Source organism: Anabrus simplex, chromosome 1, assembly GCF_040414725.1.
Source record: "Anabrus simplex isolate iqAnaSimp1 chromosome 1, ASM4041472v1, whole genome shotgun sequence".
NCBI classification, from domain to species: Eukaryota; Metazoa; Arthropoda; class Insecta; order Orthoptera; family Tettigoniidae; genus Anabrus; species Anabrus simplex.
Genome location: NC_090265.1, coordinates 589,409,844 through 589,437,470, shown reverse-complemented (window position 1 = coordinate 589,437,470; position 27,627 = coordinate 589,409,844). Strand labels below are relative to the sequence as shown.

Here is a 27,627-nt window from a genome sequence, read left to right as displayed (position 1 = left end):
ATTCTGAAGAGTTCCTAACCTGAGTTTGATCTAATTCATTTTGCAAACAAGCAGTTATTTTAATACTAACAAAGATGATTCAATACATAGTACTCTGAAGGCAAGATATTCTAAAAGGAAGCTCCACGTGTATTATGACAGATTAACTGGAAATGTGTCCCTTTAAAATACTCTGAGTCCCACACTTTGAGAGAGAAATGTTCATTCGCACATGCATGCAGAAAGCATATTACTCACTTTCACTCAAGAGGAATTAAGATTCTCCCTGTTCGAGCTGTCTTGTGTACCTTATCTTCTGTCAACTTTATTAACATTCTCTTCTCTGTCCCTTCCATGTGGTTATCTGGCGTTCTCCTTATCTACACTTTCCACATCAAAAATGAAAATCTCTCTAATGTGATTCCCTATCACTATATCCCAAAATGAGTATGGGCACCCACCTCTAATATTATTGAAAAGCAGAATGAGTTCATTGGGGATCGTTGAGAAATGTACCTATTTATTAAGTTGGCAATTAAAGATAGTGTAATTTTGCCTAGTCTCTGTGTTGCTATCCTTGTCCTTTTTGTTCCCATTCAATTATTAAACTTGTTGAGTTTATAATACGTACATGATCCTGTTCTTCTCCTTACTTGGCCATATTTACTATTTTCAAGTAGGCTGATTTTCTTTCTACCACCAGTTCTTTTGGTACCCCTTATTTCTGTAAGGTAGATTCAATAGATATTCTCCAGGTTGCCTTTGGCCTGCCTCTTTATCTGCCTGGTTCTCCATGTCCATGAAACAATGGGCAAGGTGAGATTCATCTAGTCTCATTTTATGACCATAACAGGGGATTTGCTTATCTTCAAACTTCTTGCTGATAGGAGTGACCTTAAACGTCCCTCACAGGTATTTGTTTCACAGCCAATTCTTCAAAGTGATTCCAGCAGACCTCCGCAGCATTTGCATCTCTGTCACATACAGTTGTTGATCATGTTCCTTTTTCCTGGTCCAACATTCAGAGTCATAAGAGATCATTAAAAAAAAAAAAAAAAAGTAAGAGTTATTCTATACATGAATGTTATCCTTACTTCAAATGTGAATAAATTTGATCATTATTTATGTACTGAATTTATTGGATTGACTTAGCATTAAGACTTAATAGGTCTCTGTGGTACAGGGATGACAATCTGAATAAAATACAAGAGAAGCAACATATAACAATGATATTTATTCAACAGAATAAGACATACATACATCAATCAAAATAAAAGTTCATACAAAATTTTAAATACATGATTCTTATCCCATACATTAGGAATTGCCTTCTGTTTTGATCAATTCATTAAAATCAACACTTCATTTTTATACAATTTACACAATTATCAGAGTTCATTTTAACAACAACTGTACCGATCTACAGGACAAGTGGTGATTCAGTACAAGTCATGCTAATCACAACATCGATATCTTTAAAATATCTGTGTCCATTGTCGGCATTTCGTCATGTGGTTGTGGGCCGAGGTTTTAATATAAGTTTGCCTGTATCATCACATGACATATTAAAATCTCCAAGCACAGTTCTCGTCCTGGCAGTAATAATCGATGGTGCTATCACTCGTTTGTGGATACCCAGCATGAAGAGGATCACTATCAACAAATAAACAGAAATAATTCATAACAGCCAAGTTTACAAACAATATTTGTAAAATTGTTTCTAATGCAAATAGTGACCTAATATTTCAATGAGAATAAAACAACAGGCTTGTACATATATCTCTCAATGCATTATTCACTTTAATAAAGACAGGTATCATCCACAGAAAGTCAGATAAATGTTATAACAATTCACGTAATGAACAAATTAAAACCACAATGCAATAGCTACAAGAAGTCACAATTTCCCAAGATGTCTGCAGCAGCTTTCAGCTATTTCCAGAGAAAAAGTTGATATTTCATAGTAGTATTTCCAGAACAGCTCCCTAAAATACTATGTTATCGGTATGATCATTTGTAGATAATGAGACTACTATTCTTAATATAAACCTAACATTTCTTTTTGTTCAGAGTCTTATATCAATCTATTCATTTTATTAGCAAGTTATAGCTTTTAGTTGACAGGGTTTGAATAAATGGGGAGATGGAGGAGATTTTGCCTTCTTGTCAAAGAAGAAAAATATTTGCCCTATTTTATGAATTATCACTGTGTAAAGATAAATTTCTTCTCATATGAATCACATTAATAATACAATGAGGCACTGCAGTATAAATCATGCAGGCTAACTAGCATTTCTGCACCAAGAATGTGATCATGATGCAACAATGTAAATAACACGTTAACATTTTATAAATATGCTAGTCACATAAGTGTATATGTAGAACAAATGTTGATGTTTATGGCTGTATTGACGTCCGAAACGGGGGAGGAGCTTACCGTCAGCTGTTTCCAATATGGCGGCGAGATAGTGACGGGATGTAAACACGACAGTGATCGGGTGTGCGTCTGTAGGATTTATTAAGTGTTCAAAATGTCTTTGGTTTCGTATGCGCAACTGTTGAGAGTTGTCGGAGATTTCATGCGTCCATTAGTGGAAGGGGAAGAGATATTCAAGCGTAATTACTTGATATGTGTAGGTAAAAAGTTTGAAACAGAAGATGAAACTGGTTGTGTTTACAATCATCCCACATCGATTCAAAACCGCACAAAGTTAATGTTGTCTTGAACAAGGGGGTGAAAATGTGAAGTGCAACTGTATATGTAAAGCGGGTTTGTCAGAGAAATGTTACCGCTGACACGCTAATTCACCTTAACAGTTAAGCTACTGTAATTTTCCACTATTAGAGGTTATGGAGTAATTTCTTAGCCAGGTGAAGGGGGAGTTACCTGTTTTGTAAACTGTAATCTTGGGGAAGAAAGAAAATAATAATTCTACTAAGTAAATAAATCCTAGGCTTTATACAGGCTTCTGTTGGAACAGCCCACATAAACTTAAATGTTCTTCCATTTTTACCATCAGCACAAAAGTTAGAACTTAGAACCGACAATAATAAGTATAAAAAAATTATAACTACCTACAGAATATGCAGAGCAAAGTTGGAAAATTATAATTTAAGAGTACTATAACCTATACAGTCACAGCTGTTTGGGGTTGAAGAATACTTGGTTTGTCCAATTCTACCAAATAATTAGGTTATGGCTTCTAATTTATGATGACCGGGCGAGTTGGCCGTGCGGTTAGGAGTGTGCAGCTGTGAGCTCGCATCCGGGAGATAGTGGGTTCGAACCCCACTGTCGGCAGCCCTGAAGATGGTTTTCCGTGGTATCCCATTTTCTCACCAGGCAAATGCTGGGGCTGTACCTTAATTAAGGCCACGGCCGCTTCCTTCCCATTCCTAGACCTTTCCCGTCACATCGTCGCCATAAGACCTCTCTGTGTCGGTGTAACGTAAAACAAATAGCAAAAAAAGCTAATACTACATATTTTCTTTCATTGATAGAAGTATTATATAGGCAATTTAAATTCAGTGCTTAATTACTATCAGTTAAAGATATTACTCACATGTAGATAGTTAATTTACTGTCTGCTGTTACACATATGAAGAAGTTTACAAAGAGAGGATTACATTCTATGTGCGGCACAGAAGTATTAGGCTACAAGTTTATCAGTATTTTTGATGTAGCTAAATCTTTGTGAATACAAATTAGAGATAATAACTATCAATGAGTACAATAAACAGTACCGGTACCTACGCTGTGGAAAGAAGTCGTCTTCACGAGAATGCAGACTGCGCACTGTCATGTATCGCGCAACGCGTTTTCCAATTGACAGCGCAGAAACCCATCTTTCTCTCTGAACTTTTTGTACAGGAAAGTAGTGACCAGATTTCGCATCCGTTTTATACGATTTGCAACCTTATACAGAGCAGTACCTCCTCAAATTTGACAACTTTCTTTCTGTTTCCATCACGTCGTCAATGCTTCGCCATGTAAATATACCTCACCAGTCACTATGTTGCAGCTTCAACATTCTACCGCGTGGCTGCGCCATCCAACTTTTCTGACGTCAATACCCTAAGAGTGCTGGGTGATTTTCAACCAATAAATTACATCAAAAAAGCTTTTACACCTATCGATGTCCGTTCTATCTTGGCAAAGAGTGGCATTAGTTGTACAGATGGAAAACATACTGATGGTCTGAATTTAGTCCCATGGAACAAGGGCAGATCTCTCCCGTGGAATGTTATAACTGTAGATACTTAAACACCATCTCATTTGCCTCACATTTGCAAGGCTGCTGGTTCTGCTGCGGAGTTGACAATGCACAATAAAAGGACACAATACAGGGCAGTTATGGACAACATTTTCATGGCATTCACAGTCAAAACGATTGGGACATGTCAAAGAGATATGCACATAATTTAAGGATTTTCTAAATGGCGTGACTAGATTTTTCTGCATGGCTTTCCAAACTAATTTTACTTGGAATAACAATTCTTTTTCATGTTACTTTACAACGAAGATTTTGATGCAGTAGACTTGAAGAGCTATGTAACTGTAGCATCATGACTAAAATATTTGAAGGTTTTATTCCTTGGTTGCAAATTGTCATCATCATTTTGAACCAGCTCCACTTTACCGGATGCGGTGAATGAGCGCTCTCCATTTACTTCTGTCCATGTAGAGGTTTTCTTCCATAGCTTGCTACAAATCCAGACCTCGTCCAGTTAGATCATTTCTAATTTGATTGATACATTTCTTCCTTGGCCGACTTCTTGATCTTTTGCCTTTCGATTTCCTTCTCAAAACACACTCTAGATGTTCTTTGTGGGTCCATTCTTTTGAGACGACCAAACCATTTCAGCCTGGCTTCGACGCAGATCTCATTAAGGAATTTTTTGACTTGGACAAGATGACGTACCTCATTGTTTCTTATTTTGTCCCTCCATGTTTTCTGAATGATAGTTTTTAAGAACTTAATTTCCTCTGCTTGTAGTTTGCTGATATTTCTGTTGGTTTAGATGCAGATTTCTAGACTGCAAATTTTATAATAGCCTACCATTATACAAATGCATTTGAGGTTATTTGCAACCAAAGATTTTATAATCAAATAAATACACATTTAATGTTTATGTGTAACCTATATAAAAACATATTTTGTTCATTTTCTTTTGCAATCTGGTACTTGAAACATGATTGAGAATATGGAAAAATGGAAAAATGAAGAAACAGTGACAATGAAAATACATTACAGATTGTACTGTATTTATTGCAGTCTGAGCCAGATGGTGTACTGCTACTGGAAAATAATTGTAAGCAAATCTATAGCAATCAACAAAGTATTCTTTAATTAAAGGCAGAGTTGACACTGTGCAGATGCATAATATATTGAGATGGAATGGCTCACATATGAAAGCTGAGATTAAAAGAAGAGCTAAACAAGAAGCCACCTTAGTATCTATTTTGCAAGATTTTGACAATATAGTAATGAAGACACTGTAATACGATCAGCACAGAAGTTACAGAAAATGTTGGACTTCTTTGTGCTCGCTAAATTTACCACCTGTCAACAATAATACAGGCATTCTATTTCAATTTTCAGACTTTTACTTGCCAGCATGGCAAATCAAAATATTTAATTTTATCATAGTTCTGGTCTGCCCAGGATTACCTGCTATGGAACGGAGCATCTCATCAGTAAGTATTGGGCAGAGGTAAACAACAACTTTCTAATGAGGCCGTCTGCTTCAGGCAGTAGTTCCTTTGGGTTTGTGCTAGTCCACTAGTAGAGGAAATGCCACTGAAAGCCAGCATGCAGCATCTGCTCTCCAAGTTAAGGGCGACTTCATCGAAATCTAGCAGTTTGATATAAAATGCCTTTGGGTTCAGCATGCCCACCATAATAATAGCCTATATGAAACATCAAAGTGGATCAGGATGAGAGGGCAAAATGGAGGCCAATGATCCACAGCCCTGCTTAGGAGATCCCTGGACAAGGTTACACGAGATGAAGACAGTGATAAGAGAGGGCACAGTAATACAGTTTACTGTTAGTCAAGTTTTCACAAGGATTCTTAAGGAAAATGTGTCAGAAGTATACTGCTTAAGCAGTAAGTTGAAGGAGATGCAGTATATTTTATCTGGCACCAGGCCAGTTGGCCGTGCAGTTAGGGTTGCACAGCTGTGAGCTTGCATCCGAGAGATAGTGGGTTCGAACCCCACTGTCGGCAGCCCTGAAGATGGTTTTCTGTGGCTTCCCATTTTCACACCAGGCAAATGCTTGGGGATGTACTTTAAGGCCATGGCCGCTTCCTTCCCACTCCTGGGCCTTTCCTATCCCATCATCGCCATAAGACCTATCTGTGTCTGCGCATCTGTTATTTAAACAAATACATTTCAGGTTATTTGGCATCACAATTTTAGTATTTAAATATTGTCCCTAAAACATCCTGTGATGGCAAAAGGACTTTCTCATCATTCAGGGCCTTATTACATGAGCCGGGACAGTATTTTGAATGCACTCCAGTAACACTATGCAGCCAGCAGCAATATGTGCAATATCTAGATGGCTCACATCAAACCAAAATCTCAGTCAGTTGTGAAGACAAACTGTTTCTGTGTGTTTCAACAGCGATACGGAATAGGTAATGAAAACGATGAGAAGAGGCAGAAGAAGAAGAAGAAGATGAAAACTATGACTAAGGGAAGAACAAGGATGGGATGATAAAAAACTAACAAAGTTAATATGAGATGAGAGATGATATGAGAGCTAGAAACATATCCAGCATTTAATGTCAAAAATTTCATTTTTGGTCCATATTGAAACAAAATTTACAATAAAAGATAAAGGTAGGGTTTTCCACCTGTTCAATACTACAAAATAGTGAAATTATTAAAACATCACATTTTTGTTGTCATTTTTGGTCCTGGTTTCGGCAACTTTATTTGCCATCATCAGCCAAGGAGATTGTTGCAGGACATTTTGATAGCTACATTAAAATATTTATAACATACGTAGGCCCTATGCACATAAATAGAACCTTCTAAAATAAGTTTTTTTTATTTATAATTGCGTATATACCGTAAAACTTACGTAATTGAAAAACAGAGATTAAATCACTCCTTATGAGGTTCTAGAAAAGTCATTAAAAAAAATCTATATACAATCTTTTAAATGTACATCTCGTTGCATTGTCAACTGTTTGTTACTATACATAAAATTAAATATAACACCAAGTTTCAGAAAACATTTCCTCTTATTCAGCTGTTAAAAATGTATAGCTAGCCTTGAAGAGGTATAAAAACATTTTAAAATATTTTGTCATGAGCCTAAGCCATTGACGAGCACGGACGTGTTGTGTGGAGGGTCCCGGTAGAGCGAGAGGGGAGCACAGGAGTGGAGTGCAGGAAAGAAGTGAAGAGTTTATAGATAATGATTGGTGTGGAGCAATCATAGGAAGATGGTAGGGAAGAAAGAAGAAGTGAAACTAGGAGGGTGTAGAATGGAAATGGAAATGAAGGGAGAGATTATGCTGACAGCGGTGGTGATTATAGTAATGCTATGAATCAGGGGAGTTGAACTGTACCCCGGTCCGACTTCCAGTGGAAGCATGAGTTGGGAAGACGTGGAAATAATCAGAAGGGTAGTAAAAGAGGTGGTTGAAGAAGTCTGCCCTTTCGAGTAACTCAAAATATGATACAAGAGCAAACGAGGGAGTTCGACAAAATGAAGAAATGGTTCCGAGAAAGGGCAAGACGACACAACATCCCAAGTGAGGAACAATGCCAAAGAAGTTGCAGCATTAAGGGAGAAGATAGGATGATTAGAAGAGGAAGTGCTGAAACTTAAAAGCAGAAGTGGAAGCCAGCATACAAAATCGCAGAAGGAAATGTCTATTTATATATGGTGTGTCTGAGGAGAAGAGGGAGGACAAAGTGCTTACAATTTACAAAGTGGTGGACTTAATTAACGGGAAAATTAAAATCAATTTTAGCGAAGTTGACAGACGATGTGCAGAGAATAAGGAAAGTTAAAGGTAACAGGCCTATTAAAGTTCAACTGTTATCCACGCTGATGGCCGACATTGTGATTGGAAATGCGGGTAACATCCAGAGGGAGAAAAGGGACGAGGGAAGTGACGGGATCAGGAATCCAAAAATTCTCGAGAAACATATGGTACGAGCTAGACACCAAGGATTGAGAGCATTTATACGGGGACAGGAACTAGTAGTGACAAATGGCAGCTGGGGAAGAACTTGGCCTGCGATTAAATTGCTGGACCTAGAAGAAAAATGAAACAAGAGGAAGTAACGAAGAGGAGTACAGTGATTAATGGGGAAGAAAGACAAGTTATAGACAGTAATGCTGGAGAAGACGGGGAAGGTGATAAGGAAAATACCAAGAGAAACAGTAAGATGAGTGAAGAACGGCAGGGAGAGGTGCTAAGTGAAAGTATGATCATAAACAGTGATATGGAAGGAGTAGTGGATAATGGGGCGAGAATAGGAAGGTCTAGGGATACAGCTATGGACACAGCCAGAGACAAGGAAAGTCAGAGAAGTGGATACAGTGAAGAAACAGAGGCACAGACGGAAAAGGAATGGGCAGAGACAACCATGAACAGAATAGAGCTGTTTATGAACGGAGGAAGGAACAAAAGCTTAAGGGACATGTGGGGAATAAAAAGAAATGATGAGGGTATTGTAACAAGAAGCAAAAACGCTAATAAAGTTAGAAGGAAGTAAGCGAATAGTTGCCGAAGGCAGGGTGGCAACATATGGAGTGAGAGTGGTGTCTGTATGTTAGTTGTATAAGTTGTAATTGGTTTGTAGTGTGTAAGTTGAAATTAGTAAGCTGTATTATGGTTTTGAGTCTGGAGATATAGTGTGGTTTCTGTTTGTATGGTGAAATTATTGGTGAATGGTTGGTATAGCAAATTAATGGAGTAACTATAATCTATTAGTTTCATGGTCTGTATTGATAGTTCAAGTACAAGTATGAAGGATGATCAGTGGTATCATGTTTATTTAATGGCATTCTTGTTTAATTTTAATTTTAGTAGTATTTATTCTGTACAGTCGCTATTAAGTAGGTTCTCTAGCAGCTGAAGATGACCTATTTACGGGTCGAGACCGGTACTGTTTTTATGTAAATAATATTGACACTATGTAAAATAAAGTACTGATTAGGTGGAGAACTCATCCTTCATACTTGTACTTAATGGAGTAAGTTGTAATAGGTAAGTAGTGTGTTTAATTAGTATAGTAGTTGTAACGGAAATGTATAAGGAGGCAGTATTGGGGTGCGGAGTTGGAGCTTTAAAGTATTGGTAAAATGTATTTTGGAGGTGTGTTTATGGTCATAAGAAGGGTATGGTTTTTGAGGGAATGTGAATATGGTTTTGAGTCCAGAGATTCATTGTGGTTTGTGTTTGTAGGGTGAAATTACTGATGAGATGTATTTTGGAGGTATGTTTGAGGCCAGAAAGAGGACAAGAATGAGGTGGAGTCGATGTTTGTAATGAAAATCGTTTTGAGCCTGGAGATGCATGGTGGTTTGATGATGCTTGTTGTTTACAGGGGCCTAGCAGCGAGGTCATCGGCCCCTAATGGTACGAAATGAAATAACAATAAATTCAAATGCATCCACTGACCAAAATAAGATAAATAAATAAATAAATAAATGTCATGAAGAATGAATGGATGGACATGAACCCTACAAAAAAACAAAAACAAACAAACAAACAAAAACAGTGGATCAGACTCAAAAAGAAGGTAGTTAATTAGAGTATTACTGACCAAGGGACTATTTATAAAGCACAATGATGCTTGATGTCTGAATGGGTGCTAAATTCACGTCTAAGGCCCCACAGAATGGTACATGTCGCGAGTAAAGTAGAACCATGGTATTTGTCATTTTGGAGTACTGATCAAAAGTAGCGAAGACTCACGGTGGTCCACACAAGATGGTACTACTCACAAGTATTGCAATTCGTACAGGGAACGCAGACCTATGGTGTTTCTCACACAATGGCGCCACTCATAGCCAACGCAAACTGGTAAGGTTCCTCACCTAGGTGTACTAGTCACGGGTGACGGTATTCCTGTGGTGTTCCTCACATAGTGGGTACCAATCACAGGCAACGCTGACCCACGGTGCCGCTCATATAGCGGTACAACTCACAGGCTACACCCAGACCCGCGGTGTTGCTCACATGGGTACAACGCATGGGTACTGGAATCCACCAGGCCAGGCTTTTTACTGCAACTAATCACAAACCTATTTCGTACCAATTTAGTGATACTACTCGCAAGTACATGCAACCCATGGTGTTCCTCGCATGATGGTACGAATCAAGAGTAGTTTCATGGTTCTAATTCAATCATCCCTTGGTCACCCCTTGTAGTTGCCTCTTACGACAGGCAGGGGATACCGTGGGTGTATTCTACATGTGCGTCCCCAACCCGCAGGGGGTAGTGTGTTTGGTCCGCGAGAGGTATTTTATTTCCCTCAAGTCCGCCGGCAAGCCGGTTAGGACCCCCCTATCTGCCACCAGGGAGGCGCCACATGGGAGTATCCCCTCTCCCCCTGCTACGCCTGCGTAGCAGGTTCGTGGCATGGTGGTTTGTGTTGGCATGGTGAAATTATTGGTGAAATGTATTTTGGAGGTATGTTTATGGTCAGGGAGAGGATAAGAACAAGGTGGAGTTGACAGACCATGGAGGTAAGTGTATTTTATTTTGAGTAAGTTGTTATTGGTATGCGTTTGATTTGGTAAGAATGAAGGTGGTTTTGAGTTTGGAGATGCATTGATTTATAGTGGAGAAGGTAGATATTAGCGTGGAGGATAATTATGAGAAAGTTGTATCGAAGAATATTTAGTTGGTGAGCTAGAGAATGTGAATTATGTAGTGCGTGTTTGGTTTATTATGTAAGATGCAATTGGGAAAGAATTTAAGTGATTAGAGAACTGCCCTGACTAAGCAATTAAGTCAGTGCACTCAGTGGGAAATGTGACCTCGCCAGGAGTGGTGTTGTATAGCCAGACTGGCAGACTCAAGCGAAGTGAATCTGGGACAAGGTTGAATGTCGTATACAGTTTCGTACACCTTAGTGCAGTTTCATACCTATATGTTGCATAACCTTACAGGCTACGTAACATTAGCACTACTGGGAGGAATTCTACTACTATCCTTTTAATATACATTTTTTTTATATAGTCTTGTGAGCATCCTCGCGAATCCTAGTCTCACGTACATCTGGTTTTGCACCAGATTCATGCGAGCAGTGGGCATTTCCTGGTTGATCTATGGTGTTGTGGAAAGTAGCCTTGCCGTACCAGGCCCTGCCGGGTAATGGTCACTGCGTGAGGGGTACACAATCTGATCATTGTTGTACAGTAATCATATTGGTAGATGTGATTCATTCACAGGGCCAGCGGCACTCCGGTAGTGTCTTGACCGTTGGCCATTTATTCCCAATGTATTACAATCCTTTTTTCGTTCAATTTCTATATGGTGTTGGTAGCTCAGGCTATGATGTAATGAACTCTGTATTGGTCAAAGGCCTGTTTGGGTTCAATAAATGTAATGTCATGTAATAACTTCACTATTTTGTAGTATTGAACAGGTGGAAAACCCTTCCTTTATCTTTGATTGTATATCCAGCACTGTCGGACAGCACAAAGAAGGAATATTCCAACAAGAGTGCAAAATTAAATGCCTGGAACGATTTCGGCAACTAGTTGCATGGAACAACAGTGCACTGGCATGAGCACTGACAACTAGTTTATGCAGCAAGTTTTCTTTTCCTGTGTGATAGGGCTCTTAGAAACATTCTTGTGGAAAATAGAAAAAGCTTTCTGTCAGAGAATTTAAGAAAATATGTAGTAGTTTATTGCAACTCCAACAAAAATAAAGTTGTCTTAATATTTTTATGTACAGTGACCCCCAAACAAATGTTTACAACAACCTGAACTGCAGTGCGCATAGCAAGCTGATGGGAAGTACAGGCTCTATTCCCCCAATCAAGGGACGAGTAAGGAGCTACTTGGTGGGAGATGTAATTTAACTTGATGCTCTCAACAACTGTGACAATTATCCATCATGGTTAAGTATACCACTGAGCAACGAGTATTTACTGTTGAAACATATCTTTAAAAAAATAAATCGTATGATAGGTGTGTGTGGAAGTATTGCAAATGATTTCAGGAAAGTTCTATACCATTAAAACCATTCCACCATGCTTTGTTTGAAAAGTAGCAAGCAACTTGATCCATCTTAAACAGAAAGACATAATAAAAGGATCTTAACTTGTGAAGACTTGATGATACGTGAGTCAGGCTTCAAGTTGACCCTTATAAATTGTCTAGCTGTTTAGCACAGGACTATGGTATCATGCCTGCCTTAGTGCTGAGGGGGCTTAATATTCTGAATTTCTTTTTCCTCTGCATGGTTTTGGTAGCGCATAAGTTAAATGTTGCAGATCCTGTTCTCCATGTTAGCTACTGTTGGTGGGTGCTACAATCCATGCATGATGGAGATTAAGATCCCTTGCTTTTGATCAAATCTGATAAAGCTTTGTTTCAGCTCCATGGATACTTTAAATCTCAGATCACTTGGCACTAAGATGCTTGAAATCCCCATGCACCTCTTCATGACATGGAAGTGGGCGTTTCATGTGGAGTTAGTAGACGAAGAATAATTGTAATCGAAAGACTTTCAACGTATTAGGTCGTGTTACGTACATGTAGTACGTGTTGGAGAGATGTTAAGTACAGAACAAAAATGGCCAGCCGGACACCAGTGGAATCCGAACCCACAACCTCCCGATTTCGCGCCGGTTGCTCTACCAATTGAGCTATGGTAGCCTAGGCCATCTTTGTTCTGTTTGAAAGGATCTGAGCTACAGGTCTGGCACTGCTGCTAGCACACTGTAGAGTGCGTTTAAGTCGCCCGTTGTGGGGCATGTCAATGAATATTGAATTTTCACGACCGCATTGTAATCGAAAGACTTTCAACGTATTAGGTCGTGTTACGTACATGTAGTACGTGTTGGAGAGATGTTAAGTACAGAACAAAAATGGCCAGCCGGACACCAGTGGAATCCGAACCCACAACCTCCCGATTTCGCGTCGGTTGCTCTACCAATTGAGCTATGGTGGCCTAGGCTATCTTTGTTCTGTTTGGGTTCGGATCCCACTGGTGTCCGGCTGGCCATTTTTGTTCTGTACTTAACATCTCTCCAACACGTACTACATGTACGTAACATGACCTAATATGTTGAAAGTCTTTCGATTACAATGCGGTCGTGAAAATTCAATATTCATTGACATGCCCCACAACGGGCGACTTAAACGCACTCTACAGTGTGCTAGCAGCAGTGCCAGACCTGTAGCTCAGATCCTTTCAAACAGAACAAAGATGGCCTAGGCCACCATAGCTCAATTGGTAGAGCAACCGACGCGAAATCGGGAGGTTGTGGGTTCGGATCCCACTGGTGTCCAGCTGGCCATTTTTGTTCTGTACTTAACATCTCTCCAACACGTACTACATGTACGTAACACAACCTAATACGTTGAAAGTCTTTCGATTACAATGCGGTCGTGAAAATTCAATATTCGAAGAATAATTGGATCCATAGATTTTTTAATGAAATACTGACCTTTGAAAAATACCTGGACACTAATTTGCATCCCTTCTTTAACATGTTGGCTGATGAAGAGACTACACCTATTTTCTGAAAGACGGTGCTACGGCCCATACTACACACAATTCTAATGGCTATTAGATTATAGCCAGCTCGTTCTCCAGATTTCGGTACATGCAAATTTTTACTGGTCCAGAAATTTGAAACAAAAATTATATCAGAACAATCCACGCAGCACTGAAGCCCTGGCAAACTAAATTAGGAGAGTGATAACTAAATAACAGAAGACAAATTACAATGAGTGTCAGAGAATTTCCTTTGAAGATGCTAGGTCTGAATAAAGAAAAATGGAAATCAATTTCAGCAACTGCTAAGACATTAAGGTAAGAAAATTAAAATCACTTCCGGCTTTATACTTTTTTTTTTTTTTTTTTTTTTTTTTTTGCTATTGGCTTTACGTCGCACTGACACAGATAGGTCTTATGGTGACGGTGGGACAGGAAAGGGCTAGGAATGGGGAGGAAGCGGCCATGGCCTTAATTAAGGTGAGAAAATGGCAAACCATAGAAAACCATCTTCAGGGCTGCCGACAGTGGGGTTCGAACCCACTATCTTCCAAATACTAGATACTGGCCGCACTTAAGCGACTGCAGCTATCGAGCTCGGTGCTTTTTACTTCTTTCCTATTTTTTTAAATTTTTATTTTTATGAAAATCAAGTCCTTTCCTGATTCCTTCTTGTTGAAGAAAATAGTGGCCACTAGGGTTCTGGAGGAATATGGCCTCTCCTTCCATTCAGTTCGCTATGCACTCCTTCCTTGAGTTGGCCATAAACTCTTGTTTGGTGGTCACTGCATAACAACTTTGTTGCAATGCAAATAGGCTATATGGTCTTCATTTATTTATTGGACCACCATTTATTACAAATTAACAAAACTTCAAAAAATTTAAATATTTGTATGGACTTAAACATTTAATAAATGAATAGGCTTAATAGTAAATGGCTTAAAATACGTTTTTACAATTTTTCACAATGCATATTTTGTTCCTTTTAGTGCATACAATTCTGCCTCTTAATCATGATGCAGCTTGTACTAAATCAGTCATTATTTCAATGTTTTTAATTTCATTTGCACTGAATAACAAAGCAATCAAGTTCTCAGCATATCTTTGTTTGAATAGAGAAAAGCCTGTCAATTAATACTTCTTTTATGCACCCCACAGGAGACTATTTCATGATAAAGAAGCTACTAATGTCTCAATTTTTTAAAAGATGTCTTCCAATATACACTGTGATTTATTGCTTGCACTTTTGATGCTGATGATGATGATGCTTGTTGTTTTAAGGGGCCTAACATCTTAAGTCATCGGCCCCTAATGAGACGAGATGGACGACATGATATACGATAGTTAAAATTTTTAAATGTATCCACTGACTAGAGTTAAATTAAATGGTGATGAAAAAATGAGTATGAGATTAAAACAGTCAGTGGATCTAACCATAACCAGATGTCTCAGCTGAGTGCGAATATCATTTGCTGGAACTTTGAAAGGCAACAGGGGCAGTGTAACTGCCTCCTTGGCAGCCTTATCTGCTAATTCATTTCCCTCTACACCCATGTGGCTTCGGAGCCACATGAAAGTGATTCTGGTGCCGGCATCCGAACACCCGGCCAGCAGGTCTTGGACCCGCTGCACCAGAGGGTGGTGAGGGAAACAAGTATCAATACACTGTAGCGAGCTCAAGGAGTCAGTACACAGAAGAAAGTGTCAGCGTCCATTGGGCAGCGCGTACCGCAGTGCTTCACAGATAGCAGCTCTGCTGTGTACACACTACAGGTTTCCGGGAGAGCAAAAAGAAACCTATCATTGTCGACAACGAACGCACAGCCCACCTTCATTTCTGTCCTTCAACCATCCGTGTAGACGACGACTGAACCTGGATAGCGGCCAACAACGTACAGGAAGAGCCTCCGATAAATCGAAGGGTCCGTGATTTCTTTCGGGCCAGTGTGCAGATCCAGGATTATTTAAGGTCACCGTACTATCCACGGAGGTACCCCACTTGGTTGTCTGACAAGGCAAGGAACCGAAGGTACGTGAAACAATCTGTAACTGCTATCCAAGCGTATTCCAACCGGCCGCGTTGCTCGAGGACAAGCAGCGTACAGCAAACGGTTGCCATTGTTGAACACGCAAGGATAGCTTGGATGAAGTGGTATCTGTCGCAAATTTTCAGCATACGTAAGTAGGAGCTGCTGGCGCCTCAGGTATAAAGGCAGCACACCAGACTCAGCGAGCAGGCTGGCAACGAGGCTTGTACAAAAAGCTCCCATCGCCAACCTAACCCCGCTATGGTGGATGCTGTTCAGCTTCGCAAGCACGCTTGGCCTTGCTGAATCATATGCTGCACTGCCGTAGTCTAGCCGTGATAAAATATGTGCCCTATAGAATCGTAGGAGCACCATGCGGTCAGCACCCCAATTAGTGCTGCTAAGAAACTTCATGATATTCAGCTTCTTAGTGCATTGCACTTTTAACTGCCGCACATGTGGCTCCCACGATAATTTGCTGTCGAAAAGGAGCCCAAGAAATCGGTGTCAACTACAGGAATAGCTACATTTCCTAAATAAAGTTCAGGAGGAGGGTGAAGAGAATGTTGGCGACAAAAATGGACAACACAGGTCTTTGTGGTGGAAAACCGAAAGCCATGTTCGAAGGTCCACTGATCCACTCTCCTAATAGCTTGCTGTAACTGTCGTTCTGCGAGTGCCATATTACGCGAGCTATAGTGCAGAGCCAAGTCGTCCACATATAGCGACGGTATGACTGCTGTACCAGCAGCAGCAACAATACCGTTTATGGCAATCGCGAACAGAGTGACACTAAGGACCGATCCCTGTGGGACTCCTTTTTCCTGAACATGGTATTGCGAATATGTCCTCCCTACTTGGACACGGATTAAACTGAGGGACAAAAAATTTGCAATAAATACCGGCAAGTGACCTCGGAATCTACACTGATGCAGGACTGAAAGGATACCATATCGCCATGTGGTGTCATAGGCCTTTTCTAAGTCAAAGAAAACAGCTACCAAATGCTGTTTGCGGAGAAACGCATCCTGGATAGAGCTCTCTAGGCATACCAAGTGGTCAGTGGTCGAGCGAGCGGCTCGAAAACCACATTGGTACTCTGACAAGAGTCCTTGTTTCTCCAGACACCACACGAGTCGGTGATTTACCATCCTCTCAAATAGCTTACACAGGCAGTTTGTAAGACAAATCAGTCTGTAACTTCCTGCATACTTAGGATCTTTGTCAGGCTTGAGGACAGGAATGACTATGCCCTCTCGCCACTGAGACGGAAAATCACCCTCTATCCAGATTCGGTTGAACACACGAAGGAGATATAGTAGACTATCATCACTAAGGTGTTTCAACATCTGGTTATGGATGTTGTTCGGTCTAGGAGACGTGTCTTGCAAAGCGCTAAGGCGCTGCGGAGTTCCCACTCCGTAAAGGGCACCTTGTAGTCCTCTGAAGCTTAAGTGGCAAAACTAAGGTGATGACGTTCTGCCTCCCACTTCAGAGCGAGGAAATCATGATGGTAATTCCCACAGCCAGATACATCCGCGAAATGACTAGAGAGATGGTTAGCAATCGTGAGAGGGTCAGTGGCGACTGCCTGCAATGGAAATTCCCGGTACAGGAGATGATCCTTGGATACCCAAAATCCGTCGAAGCTTAGTCCACACTGAGATGGAGTATGTGACATCATAGACGACGCATATCCCTCCCATGAAGCCTTCTTACTTGGGCGAGTAAGAACTCGCGCCTTTGTGCGGAGTTTCTTAAATGTTACCAAGTTGGCCGCAGTAGGCTGTCTACGGTAACATTTGTGAGCCCAACGGCGTTCGTTGATAGCTGCTGCTATTTCTTCTTTCCACCAAGGAACGAGTTTTCGGCGAGGAGTCTCCGAGAAGAACGGAATGGACTCCTCAGCAGCAGAGAGAATAACTTGGGTGATGTAAGTTATTTCCTCGCCGACGGTCCGCCTGATATCGTTGTTAAAGACAGCTAGAGATGTGTACTTAGGCCAATCAGCATGTTTAAAAATCCATCGAGGGGGAGCCTCGAAGGATTTTTGTTTCATCAAAGTAAGAATGATGGGAAAATGGTCACTTTCACAAAGATCGTCATGTGTATTCCACCGAAACAGCTAAACCAATGTTACGTCTATACGAGAATATGTGCCGTAACGTACACTAAAGTGAGTTGGTTCCCCTGTGTTCAAAATACATAAATCCAGATCTGTTACTAATGTTTCCAGCTCTCTTCCCCGGGGGCAACACGTCTCAGAGCCCCATATGGGATGATGGGCGTTAAAATCACCCATTAAGAGGAAGGGAGGTGGAAGCTGATCTATAAGATCAGTGACATCATTTATGTTAAGAGGCTGGCCTGGTGAAAAATAAACATTACACACTGTTGCTACAACAGGCAGCGGAACGCGGACAGCTACAGCCTCAAGCGGGGTTCTTAATGAAACCTCTTCACTGTAGGTATCGGAACGTACAAAAATGTCAACGCCACTGGAACCCCGGTGAGCATAATATTGTTCTGTCGAGTATAGTCTGAAATTTCTCAAGACCGTATGATGACCAGGTCTGAAGTTGGTCTCCTGAATACAGACTATACTCGCTGCGTACTCACTAATGAGCTGACATAACTCAGCAAGATGCCTCTCATAACTGTTACAATTCCACTGTAACAGTGCCATGGTGTGGACTATAAAAGGAGTGTTAGGTTATGAGCGACAAAATGCTCACAAGCCTAAACACTATCAACATCTACATCCGTAGATGTAGATGACAGCGCGACATCCATCCCGTCATCAACAGACGGCGGGGATGCCGCCCAGAACTTCGACGCTTTTCGGGGGCGGGCAGTTCCCCTACGAGGAGAACGTGCAGGTTTTGGAGCAGGAGTACCTCCTGGCACAGACTCATACCCTCCAGATGGGGGGCATGGTTTCTCCTTCGCAGGGGAAGTGCGAGAGCGCCCTTGCTGGCGCTCAGCAAGGGTGCTCTTCTTTGCCGCCTTCTTTTCTGGCTTAGACGGGCTGGGAGATGGTTTCCCCAGCCCTGGTCGATGATGCCGCCTCCGCCGGCTGAGGCACGGCTTTCGCCGACCTCTTAGCGGGGGGAGACTTAGCCTTCGCCAGTTCCCAACCGGCACACACTTCTGGTTGGTCGAAGGTGAGGTGGTCCCCCCTTCGAGCTTTTACTCTCTGCGACGTTGCTCGGAGGAGCAACAGTCGCCTTGGGCGCAGCGATCAGCACAGATGACGATGTTGTAAATGACGAACCTGGAAGACTCTGAGCTATCGTGCTATGGTCGAGTGTATGGGCAGGTGTATTCGTGGAATTAAACTTACGATGCGCTTCCTGGTAGGAAAGACCATCCAGGGTCTTGATCTCCTGGATCTTCTTCTCACTCAGATATGTCGGACAGTTCCGATCCCGAGGAGAATGAAAACCGGAGCAGTTAGTGCACTTGTACGGAGTTGTGCACTCCTCTGCGCCGTGAGCTACTCGTCCACATGTACCACAGACAGACTGATTCGAACAACGAGATACTATATGTCCAAATCGCTGGCATTGATAGCATCGCATAGGAGGCGGGATGTATGGCCTCACATCACAGCGATAAGTTGTTACCTCGACTTTCTCTGGTAACACTGACAACTTGAAAGAGACAATGAAGGCACCAGTGGCAACGTCTTCACCATTGACTTTGCGCGTAATGCGCCGGACATGTGTCACACCACTGTTCTTCATGTCTTCCACCAACTCGTCGTCAGTGTTCAAAATAAGGTCGCGGTGAAAGATGACTCTGCGAACCAGATTCAAGGACTTGGGCTCCTCCACTTTGACGGGGATTTCGCCAAAGTGGTCGCAGTGAAGCAACTGATCAGCTTGCAGTGCTGTACGAGTCTTCAAAAGCAACCTACCGTTGCGCATTTTCCTGAAGTCCTCGAATTTGCCATAGACGCCTTCAATGGGTCTACTAAAAAGGATCGCCTTTACCAGCTTAAAATCATGCCCATCAGTTCTGGTAGCGACCAGAAATCTAGAGAAGCTGGATCCCATTCCTTCACGCTGCGCATGTTCCCAGGGAGTTGAACCTCTTAGGGAAGCAAATGTTAAAGACTTCGGTGGAGGACCACCTTGAGAGGGGCAACCGTTTCGAAGCCATGCCCGAAATCATCCTCCTCGAATGCCACCCATTCTGATCAGGGGTCTCTGTAGCCAAACCAAGCAGCCAAGGCAATACCCACCTTGTCGTAGCAGGTACTGCCCGGGGTCCGATGTTGGACGATGCCTAATACGGGATGACTGAGGCAATGAGCACTAGGACTCCCTTCCTCCAGTCACCCTCAAGAGCCTGTACCCCATAGCGTGTACAGAGCACTAAATATAGAGGGAAAAAAAAATGTCCTTCTGGCATTCGGCTGTGCGGGGACCTGTGTTGTCAGGCGGATACTACTGCCCAGGTACATGGCGCTCCCACCCACAAGATTCCTGGGTGGTCAATTGCGGGCTTTTGGACGTAATCGCACACATAAGAGACCCATCTCCGAGCAGCACGCAGATCAAAAATTTGGAAATGGTCTACAACTGACCCTCGGAAAATAATAAAAATAAAGAGGGGACAAAGGCCACATGAACCTTTAAGTCGCCTTCTACGACAGGCAGGGATTACCTGTGAATATATTCGACACCTCCCATCCACAGGAGGTCCAACACATTATACCAAACCGCAATCCATATCCGCGCCTAGGTCGCCCCTTTTAGTTGCCTCTTACGGCAGGCAGGGGATACCGTGGGTGTATTCTTCATCTGCATCCCCCACCCACAGGGTGTGTGTGTTTGGTCCGCGAGAGGTATTTTATTTCCCTCAAGTCCGCTGGCAAGCCGGTTAGGACCCCCCTATCCACCACCTGGGATGCGCCACGTGGGAGTATCACCTCTCCCCCTGCTATGCCAGAGTAGCAGGTTCGTGGCTTGCACTTTTGTTTTTGGAAACATTGGAAAAGCCTACTAAACTTCAATTTGATCGATTGCATACTGAAATGCACTACACATAAAATTATGTCATTCTGAATGGTACTAGATGTCCCTCAAAACATATTATTGCTTTATAAATGTACCCGAAGTTCATGTTGTTCTTGAAACCATTTAGTAATACTGCCTTTCAAAGCTTGTTCATCAGGATGGCTTGAAATGAGCTTCAAAAGTATGATATTTTTCTATGGTTAATCCTCAGTATACTGATTTCAGAATGTAGTACAGGTACCACAATAAAACCTAATGAATTGTTTATTTTTTTCAGAAAGTTATTTTTCTGTTGCTACATGAAATCTTGTTTAACAACTTAAAGCTGAGAAACTGATTCATATACATGTACTGATATATTAAAAATGGGTTCATGTACAGTATGCAAACCTTTTCTTGATACCAAGTTTTACATGGGTGAGGAGTAAAGAGGGCGCTCTCCTGGTTCTTGTTATACTGCCAACATGCCAACTGAATGGAAATGAAATCTGAATTGAATCAATAATATGATCTATCGATATGAATTTACTAACTTTTATTATCTTAAGCAAACAACTATGTCACACACACATTAGATAACATTTCTCGATGCGAATCTTGTTCCTAGCATGAATTCTATAGTTTGACTTTGCTGTGTAAACAACAACAGTACTAGTACGTAAAGTGTACGCTAGATGTCTCACGGCGATGCATAAGCGATTCATAGTTTGTATTTCAAAGGTTGCCAATACGAATCTCGAAGATAACCGAGGTCTATCGATTCAGCATTAGGGAGCTCAGGTTTCAAGAAAAGGTTGAAATGTCGTATGGCTTTTAGTGCCGGGATATCCCAGGAAGGGTTTGGCTCGCCAGGTGCAGGTCTTTCTATCTGACACCCGTAAGTGATCTGCGCGTCGTGATAAGGATGAAATGATGATGAAGACAACACATACACCCAGACCCCGTGTCATTGGAATTAACCAATTAAGGTTAAAATCCCCGACCCGGCCGGGAATTGAACCCAGGACCCTCTGAACCGAAGGCCCGTATGCTGACCGTTCAGCCAACGAGTCAGACAAGAAAAGGTTTGCGTACTGTATGTGTATTGATACTGCATTATCTCCATGTAAAGCAGGAAACAAGTTATACAGAATCAAAATACATTATGTATACTATACAGCGCTGAATTCAGGATTAAAATAGAATTTGTATATTTTGCGGATTGATGAACTTTGTGCCACCTTTGCTCAAATCTTATTGTACCATTTTTAACTGTGCATAAAATCCAGCAAATCACCATGAAAGTGGGTGAAGAATTCTGGCCAAGGACCACCAATGAAGAGTACCTGCTGGAAAGTTAAGCAATTGCCATCTCACATGATGAGGTTCACAGGCATAAATGATTTCATGAAGCAAAATCTGTTTAACACCTTTATGCAGTTGATCTGCATTTGTCTCACATCAGTTACAATTTGAAAAAGGAAAAAAATTCAAAAAGTGGGTTTGAGAATGCAACCAAGCTTTTCAATAGAGTTTGATAATACTACTTATAATTCTGCGATAGGTCATGTGAGAAAAACTTTTTTTTTTTTTAAAGGACCAGCAATCATGGTCACTATGAAACCTGAATTTATCACAATATACTAATCAATTCAAAACGAAACCACATAAACCCATGGTGCAACAAGCCAAGGCACTACAGCTATGAGTCTGCAGATTAGTGTTGACTAGTGAGTGTATGATTCAAAGCAGTGTATCGATTCATTCAAGTGTCCGAGTGAATTGATTCACAGGAACGGTGAGTTCACAGCATACGATTCAGCTCAATCGCAGCAGACAATGCTGAGTGGCTCACTCACAGATCAGTCAGACACACACATGGTTTATTATTGGCACACTGGACACTTTTGATAAATATAAGAAATTTATTTCTCTTCCACCTATTCAATACAACTCAAAATGTTAGAGTTAAATCCTCATTAAAATGAGAGTTGGGACATGTTTCGCCCTTTCCTATGGGGCATATCAGCTGTATTATTACCTCAAACCATATCAGGGACCTGGTTAAAACTGATCTAAAATCTACTATAAAATTGAATAGCCTACATTCCAAACCATATGAGGTACCTTGTATAAAATTGATCTAAAATACATTAAAAAACTTCCAAACCATATCAGGTACCTTGTATAAAATTGATCTAAAATCTACTACAAAATTGAATACATTAAAAAACTTCATTTAAAAAAGCCATCATTATATGAGTAGCTTGATTTATGTATAAGAGAGAATTAACAATATTTATGACCTGAGCCAATGTTGAATATGAAATGAAAGTTTAAAGATACTGTTACAAAATGATAAAAATGGGTATAGAACATGTAAATGATTATATACAAAATAATAAGGATATGCATTCCAACACTGTGCCAATTTTTGTATTGTTGGTCCTTGGCATGTGTACTTAATATAGTCTTATTCAAAAGTAGTTGAGCATGGAATATTGCTCAACAGATGGTCTAATGACATTTCAACAGCCTCATTTAGTTGGTCTCTAATAAACTGTTCAACATAGGTGCTCAAGTAGAACTACGACATAAATACGTCTTTCTGGGCTAGTTAAAAAAAAACCCTTATTCACTACTTTTGAATAAGACTATATCAAGTACACATGCCAAGGTCCAACATTACGAAAATTGGCATAGTGTTGGAATGCATTTCCTTATTATTCTGTACATAATCATTTACATGTTCTATACCCATTTTCATCATTTTGTAACAGTATCTTTAAACTTTCATTTCATATTCAACATTGGCTCTAGGTCATCAATATTGTTAATTCCCTCTTGTGATGCCTTTGCTGGCAGGACCTAGTGTTTACACTGCACTATGTCTTCTAGTATGGGCTAGAGCAATTTTGTTACTTTCATTGATCTGTCTCTGTCTTATCCTTGGCTTTGACAAAATGAAAGTGACTGAGGTATGAGCAATGCTAGTAATGCCAAACCTTACGCAGCCAGTCCCTGCTATGAATGGTGTGAAACTGTTGCTCACAGGGTCGGTTGGTGCATCCATTTCAGTGGGCTTGGCAGACTGATATGTAATAGCAACTTCTGGCTCGGTGAGGAAAGCAACGGGAAACTACCTCACTCCTCATTTCCCTAGTACGCCTCTTCAGTGATGCCTAGGCCATCTATGACAGCTCATGGCGGAACTGTTGAGGATCCAACCAGCCTTCGGGCTGATGACTAAACATACATACCTAAATCAAGCTACTCATATAATGGCAGATTTTTAAAGTGAAGTTTTTAATGTATTAATCAATTTTAACCAGGTACTTGATATGGTTTGAAGTAATGGTACGGCTGATGAAGCCCCACAGGAAAGGACGAAACATGACTCAACTCTTATTTTAATGAGGATTTAACTGTAACTTTAACATTTTGAGTTGTATTGAATAGGTGGAAGAGAAATAAATTTCTTACATTTATCATAAGATACTTTCAATACAGATTTGCAATGATTTTAATTATTTGTTACACTGGACACTGGCAGGGAGCCGAACTTCTGCTGCAGGCGAGACATACAGAGCCATGGCACACAGAAGAATCATACGCTATAACGGATTCCCACTCTCAGCTCATTTTAAAATAATACCCTCTTCATGGATTTACTTGCAGTGTTAAAAAGGTAGTCAGAACATAATTCCAAAGTACTTAGCTAGGCTATTAGGTTATTCGATTTATTAGTTTAATGAATCTGTATTATACCTTAGCTGGCATTCGACAATTAATTCAACTCACCTCTCTAGCCTACCCTATGTCTATGAGTCATGCTCATGACCATTCACAGCCTACCCTATGACTATGAGTCATGCTCATAACCACTCCAAATTGTCTGTTTTATACTGGGAAGAACCGCTCAGTATTCTCTCAGTTCGTATGTTGCGTAATTGCACAAGATGTCAATAATCAAATCAAGAGACAGAGTAAGTGAGCCAACTGACGTACTAGCTTAAATAAAACGATGTTGGCAGGGCTGAGTGGCTCAGACGGTTGAGGCGCTGGCCTTCTGACCCCAACCCCAACTTGGCAGGTTTGATCCTAGCTCAGTCCAGTGATATATGAAGGTGCCTTGTGTCGGTAGATTTACTGGCATGTAAAAGAACTCCTGCAGGACAAAATTCCAGCACCTCGGAATCTCCAAAAACCGAAAAAGTAGTTAGTGTGACGTAAAGCCAATAACATTAAAAAGATGTTGAATCAGAAAACCAAACGGCTTCTGTACATCTCAGGTAGCCTATACAAAGTATGACTATTTAAAAAATCCTCTGCTGATAAGAAAAGACATTTTCAAAGATGACCGAGAGAGTTGGCCATGCGGTTAGGGTCGCGTAGCTATGAGCTTGCATTCGGGTGATGGTGGGTTTGAATCCTACTGTCGGCAGGCAATAAGATGGTTTTAATATTTGTTTTATGTTAATATGTAGGCTATTTAATGTAAACATAGATACTTTTTACATCTAATTCTCTATATTCAATGGAGTTGTTACTTTCTTAGAACTGAAAAATCACACAACTGTGTAGAAAATTTGAGTTGTGCGGAATATTATTATTATTTACATAATTTTTGTACTGTGTCTTAATATAAGGAGGTATTGATATGTTTTAACTTATTTGTCTTAGCCTATATTAATATGTAGGCTAGTTACTGGGAATACATACGTTTATACACCTAATTCTGTATATTCAATGGAGTTCTTACTTCCTGAGAACTGTGGAAAATCACAAGTGAATGTATAAAATTTGAGTCTGTTAGTTTTTATTATTATTATTATTATTATTATTATTATTATTATTATTATTATTATTATTATTATTATTACATTTGTACTGTATAGTCCGCGCACCTTTTAGCGAAATTACTTTGTACGGGGGTGAGGAGTAAGGAGGAAGCACTCCTGGTTCCGGTAATACGGTACTGCCAACTGAATGGAAATTAAATCTGAATTGAATCGATAATATGAATTTTAAAAACATTTATTATCTTACGCCAACAACTGCGTCACACATACATTATTTAACATTACATAACATTTCTCGATGCGAATCTTGCTCCTAGCATGAATTCTATAGTTTGGCTTTGCTGTGTAAACAACAACAGTACTAGTACTTAAAGTGTATGCCAGATGTCGCACAGCGATGCATAACCGATGCATAGTTTGTGTTTCAAAGGTTGCCAATACGAATCTCAAAGATAGCCGAGGTCGACAGATTCAGTACTAGGGTGTGCATGTATCACTAAAAGGTGCGCGCGTACGGTACAAGTACCTACTTTTTCCTGCATTTCATTTTTTAACTTATTTGTTTTGCATTATGTGCTTACTGTGAATATAATGAAATTTCTATGTTCTTTGAAATAACTTAAGAAAAGACTAGGCAAACAACTGATAGGGAATCTCTCACCTAGGCGACAGCTCTGCATGCAGATCATTGATACCGGTAATTTTGTGTACAGTTATTTTTTTTCATGTAGTTCTATATACTTATTTAACGGAGTTAATACTTGGGGAAAAGGCTTTGTAATATTAAAACTTGATGCGATGTGAAGAGGCGGCTGCAGGACAAACCTGAATCTGAAAGGCAGATGACACATAGGAAAGCAGTTCATACAATGAAGACCAGATGGCAGCAGCGAGCAATGAATGTTGTTGCTGCTGTCTTATCAGTAGGCCTACACACTACACAGATGCAATAGGAATGGCAACTCTAATGTGCCGTGAATAGGATCAGTGTATCGATTCAGTAATGTGAATGGAATCAAATGAATCAATTCAGTTAAATGAATCAGCTGCATGGTCAGCATGATGACAGATTCAGTTCTGTTGTCAGGGTTACTTGATTGGGTATAATGCCTCATAAACTTGATCACATTTTCATCAATCATATTCACTTCCAATATCCATTACAACAGCATAAAAACAGGAGGGCTTTCTTTATGATCAGCAATGTATTTAGAGGAAGAGATAATGAAGAGCCATTTCCCCGCTAATCCATCCCAAGAAAACTTACACCATAATACTCACTTCTGCACCTTCATAACCTCCTGTTATAGTAAAAATAAGAGTAGGCCTACAGCTGTAATTTCCTGATATGAAATAGCAATGTTCATGCACATCAAAACCTGTATTTATAAATGCATCACTGCTGCCGATATGTACAATTAATAACCATCATATACATTCTAATTAGCTCAATATGATTCTATATAATGAACTAAGAAAGTAATTTAATTACCTAAGGAAGTGCTGGCAATGGCAAAGAAAGGATGATTCCAAAGTGACTGCGTGAAAGATACTGCTGAAGTGTGAGGATCAGTGAGCCAATGCCATGCCCCCACCGCTGTACAGATAGAGATCACCGCTAGAACAACTACAAGAAGAGTATCAGTATCTTGCATGACAACATAACCTTAAACGTGACACGAGTTGAATTCAGTCCTAAAATTAATTAAATACGAGACTCACTTCTCCACCGTGTAGTCGATGGCTGGAGGCATGCAATGACCTCTGTCAATCGCCTTTCAAACGCTTTCAGGTCTAAAATATCAGGCATATCATTAATACACGAAGACTGCTGCATAACTAGTTACATTATAAAGTATTCAATATAATATTTACAAAAACTGTATTAAAAACATTTAAAAAAACAAAGGTTATCCTTATTCACGTCGGAATTTGGCACGAAAACATGTTTTTAAAAAATACAACAACAATAATCTGACAACCAGATTATTCTAACCTTCACAGGCTGTTTGTTCCAGCGACATGTCAAATCTTTACACAGGAGAAATATAGCCTCGCACTATTTTTTAGCAGTATGGCCAACTACTAATACTTCCTTTCTG

The 27,627-nt window shown here is 40.4% G+C and overlaps 1 protein-coding gene across 2 annotated transcripts; it reads right to left on the bottom strand.

Annotated features, from left to right (window-relative positions):
* Positions 1-1,193: 1,193 nt before the first annotated feature.
* Positions 1,194-27,627, bottom strand: Cnep1r2 (CTD nuclear envelope phosphatase 1 regulatory subunit 2). Of its 2 annotated transcripts, XM_067144928.1 has the most exons (4): positions 27,522-27,627; positions 27,248-27,319; positions 27,018-27,152; positions 1,194-1,632 (listed from the first exon to the last, which is right to left on the bottom strand). In XM_067144928.1, the coding sequence occupies exons 1-4, from the start codon at positions 27,547-27,549 to the stop codon at positions 1,487-1,489; spliced, it is 381 nt and encodes a 126-aa protein (XP_067001029.1). In that variant the 5' UTR covers positions 27,550-27,627; the 3' UTR covers positions 1,194-1,486. The 2 variants fall into 2 exon arrangements, with proteins under 2 accessions (XP_067001029.1, XP_067001028.1); XM_067144927.2 differs by lacking the exon at positions 27,522-27,627 and having other exon boundaries at positions 27,248-27,515.